The sequence below is a fragment of the Limulus polyphemus genome, unplaced genomic scaffold (genome assembly GCF_000517525.1).
Source record: "Limulus polyphemus unplaced genomic scaffold, Limulus_polyphemus-2.1.2 Scaffold1631, whole genome shotgun sequence".
NCBI lineage: Eukaryota > Metazoa > Arthropoda > Merostomata > Xiphosura > Limulidae > Limulus > Limulus polyphemus.
This window is the reverse complement of record NW_013667241.1, coordinates 38,958-43,823: the sequence shown is the minus strand read 5'-3', so window position 1 is coordinate 43,823 and position 4,866 is coordinate 38,958. Positions and strand designations below refer to the sequence as shown.

The following is a 4,866-nucleotide window of genomic DNA, read 5'->3' as shown; positions in this document are numbered from 1 at the left end:
TACAAAAAAGAGGGTGCCTAGAACAGAATAGAGTTGCCAGGAAAAGTCAAGATCCTTCGAGAATCTCATGACATGTTACCAGTGTCGTGTGACTTCCACTGTTGTAACAGTATTGTTTGAACTGAATCTTTACTGTTTAAGCTGCTTTTTGCCCAAACATTCTATTAGGGTTTTATGCAAATCATTGTGATCTCTATTATGAACCACTATCATGGTTCATGATAATGTGCTTTCCACATAGAGGTAGGTTTTTTTAGATTCATAACAAAAAAAATATAAAATCCTTATACTTTATCATATTGAATAAAAATATTATGTAACTTGAAAACAGAATTATTTTATTTGGTAGTCAACAAATCATCAATCAGTGAAGAGCGTCATGGTGAGTGAATATTAATGTGAAGTTGTTTATTACCATGAAAACAGTACAGACTTGATTTTTAGTAAAGCAGATGGTTATGTGTTAATAATGTTTTTATTCCATTATTTTGTTTTGTAATACATAGCAGGGTGAGTTAGTGGAATTTGAATGTGAGGAATACTTCATCTTATCTTCCAAATAAAGGCATTACAAATACTTAAAAAACTCAACTAACTGGTGATAGGTAAAGTATTGCTGAACAAAAAAATGCATAACTAATAGAACTTAAATATTACTATGCTTTCCCCTTCATGATAATTTGTAATTAGTCATAAAATGTGTTTTTGTTTTTTTTAAGTTAACTTGAAGTGTGAAATGTAGCTAATACTTGTCTGTAGTGTTTTTATCTATACATAAAAATGTTTTTTGTAATCAAAGAATAATGTTAGACACTTGTTCCAACTAAATATGAGTATCTTATGCCTTTGTTTCCAGACATAGTATGTGATCTATTACAGTTTTGTTAACTTATTTTCAGAGGCTGAATTCTGCCATAATCTATGATCGAGATTTTAACTACAACTACTTTGGATTCAAGGTAAATGTGTCATTATTAAACTGTTGCTTTGATAGTACATTTCTAAATTTGATTGGCAAAGAGATTCTGTTCTTGAATGTTGTACATTTTAGTTTCTGTGATAGTATGTTTGGAAAAGATATTCTGGTCTTGGAGGTTGCACATTTCTAATTATTTTTCTAGTTACTGTCAAAATATACAATTCACAGTTATTATACTCCCTATTGTACATTTTTGGAGAAAGAAATTCCCGAATACTTAAAGTATGTTTTGTTTTTTATTTGAACAAGTTAATATTATTCTTGGTATCTGGTTTTTGAAAATTAGTAATAATAATAATTGGAACATAAATTTAAAGAGAGAAAGAAATCATACTCCTCCATGGCCCAATTCCTCTGTTTATTGAGAGGGGAAGTCATCTAAATATTTGCATGAAGTTTGAACCTCTACATAAAGCACATGTTACTTTGGCAGATAAATGAAAAGAGTGGGGTGATTATCCTTTAATGTTCATATGAAGTTTAACCTTTTAGAAATGGGTACCCCTTTAAACACTTCTGCACAAGTTACTGTGTTAAATGTAAAATTTAGTTAAACCCCTTTACTATCAATGTATGTGAATGAAATTAACATTATAATGTATATGTTATGATTCAAAGTTTTATGTTATTTAAGTTTTAAGTCCTTTATTTAAAAAAAAAACTTTAAAAAAATCTACTTAAACTTTCAGTTATATTATTACGAGACCCAGGAGCTATGAAAATTCTCTATATTGGAACTCCATATCTTTAATAATATAATGCCAGATATGTAGATCTACATCTAGACAATAAGATGTTTACATAACCTATTGACACGTACATTTCAAAATTCTCTGGGTAAATGCAGTTGAAACAAGTAATAAATTTTGTCATCCCCTGACTAGTGACATGCCCATCTTCAATAGATTTATTTGAGCTATATAGATTCCTTGTAGAGGTTACATACATATTTATATGGTCATTAGAAATAGCTCATTTTACACTTTAATCTAACAGTGGTTATATTGAAATTGTCTTGCAGTTTTTGTTCTGGAGTACATGTTACTGATTGTAGTATTGTTGGCTGCTTGATCAACTATAGCACTTACGTTATAGTTACAGATAGAGTTAACTCAGCATGGGCTAGGTCCCACGTACTGACTTCGTAACCATTTTGTGCTTGTTATAGTTTTCATGCTATAACTTTTCAATTAGTAAGCATATCTTCATGAAATTTTGCAGATTATCAGTAAAATTACAAGGTGCTTTTGTATGCAAAATATCAGATTTTTTATATATTATTATTAAGGTTTAAGATGTTTTTGGAATGTTGACTATCCAACATGAAAATTAATTTTTATTTTAAGATTAAAAATAATTTTATGCATCAGAAAATTAACTTATTTTTTTAAAACATAGAAGACTAAATAAAGAAGTATAGCAAACAGTTATAATACATTATATATGTATATACATTATCACTATTTACAAATAAGTCCTTAAACTTTTTTTTAAAAGATAGAACAGTAAATAAAGAAGTATAGCAAACAGTTATTGCTTCTAGTTACGAATTTTGTATTTGTTTGCTGCTTGCCTTAGGTACTAAGCCTTATCAAATTTTGCATGTGGAGGATGTGAAACGAAATAATGTTTTTTAGGTTTTATATATACATTTTGAAATAACCAAAAATCATAAATTACTATATCAACACCAAAGAATTCCACTATAATTTATCAAGCTTGGTAACTAAGTTATATTTGGGTTTAAAAATATATGAAATTTTGAGATCACTAAAGTCTTACCTTACTGCTTGGAATCTGGCATGAAAATAGTTTGCCACTCGAATACTTCAAAGAGGCTGATAAAACCACTGGGAGACATTCTGAGCTTTCAATTGGTTTTTCACACAGCATAGAAGTAGGTGTTCATAAGCAAGTGTTTCCAAAAATGGAAAGAGGTGGGCAGGGCCCACTGTGTTTGATTCAGTAAATGTAGAGATCTCAGCAAATAGAAAAGATAGGAGGTTCTTATTTTATATTCTAGCTTGTCAATATTGGTAATTTGAGTTTCTAAGTTATAAGAAACTCGACTTTGTATTTGGACATCACCAACATCTAATTTGAACCAATGCTACATTCAACATACTATGTGATGCACAAAAATTGATATTTAGGCGTGTTTTTAATATTTACTTTTAAATTAAGAAATGAACTAATGTATAATACTAAAATATGAATTAAAATTACAACTTGATACCAAACTTATGACATAAATTCATAAAATAGTAGTTCAATAAAATTTTAAATGCGAGTCAACAAACACAATGACGTGGTCTTTGACCCATGACCCATGTGATAGGGTTAAATTGTATTTAGGTCTTAGTTTTATATATTAGTTAATTATGTATTGTTTATGTTTTAAAATGCATTATTGAAAGATTTAAATATTTTAAAATATAAATCATACTTTGTATCAGTTCTCAAGGCTTACGATATTATTCAGTGCACAAAAATTTTCCCATAGGGTTGTGCATCTCTGCCAGAGGACACTGTTGACTTGTGTCAAGATGAATGATAAATGTAAAGGACAAGAAAGGAAAATAAAACATTAAAAATTAACTATAAGTTAGAAGGAAAGGTTTGAAATTACGAATATAACAAAAAGAAGGTCTTTAAAGATATAAAAAAGTTAATGGTATGTATTTTTTACTATTTCCTAATTTAATAGTTTAAATGCATTGTACATTGATAATAACTAGTTAGTGATATGGTAAAGAAAATGAAAACAATATTGATAAACATTTACCTTTAAAAAAGCTTTTGATATTCATTTAGGAGGTTCTAGAGGTTATGTAAATGAAATATGAAAACTATAAGATGAAGAAAAGTATTTTTATACTGTTGCGTCAGCGAGGTCATGTGACTAGTGTCACGCCACTCGTTCTCTCAAACCTTCGGGAGATTACTAGATATAGGGTAGTCTGGTATATATAAGAGGGTGACAACGTGACGGAATAATGTGTGTGTAGGTAGTGAGTAATTGATCTGCAGTGAGAAAGTATTGTTGAAGTTAATGTTCATTATAGCATTTGTTTTAGCGCGAATGTTGAAGTCAAGTGTATCGTGCAAACCCTTGTGAGCATCAAGGTGTTAAATCACGAAGGAGTACCAGAAGCGATACAGAAGCTTTATGGTGTGACAGGACATTCTACAAGACTGTGGGGACCAGTGTGGGTAACTATTGAGCTCATGGGCATAAAGGACAGACAGAAAGTATACTTGGCTGACATTGAAGACGAATGCATATTAGGATTGGACTATCTACTACCAAGGAAGTTTGTAATTGATTTTGATAAAATGACGATAAAGTGCCATCAAGGTGAAGTCAAAGTGACTGAAGAAGTTGATGACGAAGTGGAACCAGGTATCAATATAAGGGCAGAACAGGAGAAAGATCAAGATTTGAAGCCTATAATTGATTTCCTAAAAATAAGTGTTTTGCGCCCTGCTTGGGAGAAGGTATCTAGTCTAAGCCCTGTGATAAAGCACTATTGGGTGCAATGGGACCAGTTAAAGCTTGAAGATGGTATTCTTGTACGGAGATGGGAAAGTGACGACTTGGCAAACAGTTATACCGGGGAAGTTACGGGAAGTTGTGTTGCGTCAATCCCATGATAGTTTAACAGGAGGACATCTCGGAATCAAGAAGACATTGAGTCACATACGACAAAGATTTTATTGGATAGGTATGAGGCGAGATGTGGAAGAGTGGTGCCGGACATGCAGTACATGTAGTGCAAAATGGGGACCCAAGCATAAAGGACGCCCACCTTATGAAGAGTTGCCCGAGAATGTGTCAGAGTTTGTGAAAGTGTTATCGGAAAGGATGGATGCTATTCACCATCAAG

General features: G+C 31.3%; 1 protein-coding gene across 1 annotated transcript in view; it reads left to right on the top strand.

Annotated features, from left to right (window-relative positions):
• The window catches only part of LOC106464367 (ribonucleoside-diphosphate reductase large subunit-like), a 42,350-nt gene that overhangs the window by 12,693 nt on the left and 24,791 nt on the right, over nucleotides 1-4,866 (top strand). The window contains exon 5 of the mRNA XM_013924505.2: nucleotides 900-959. Within this exon, the coding sequence (XP_013779959.1) occupies nucleotides 900-959 (60 nt within the window). The remainder of the gene's footprint in view (nucleotides 1-899; nucleotides 960-4,866) is intronic.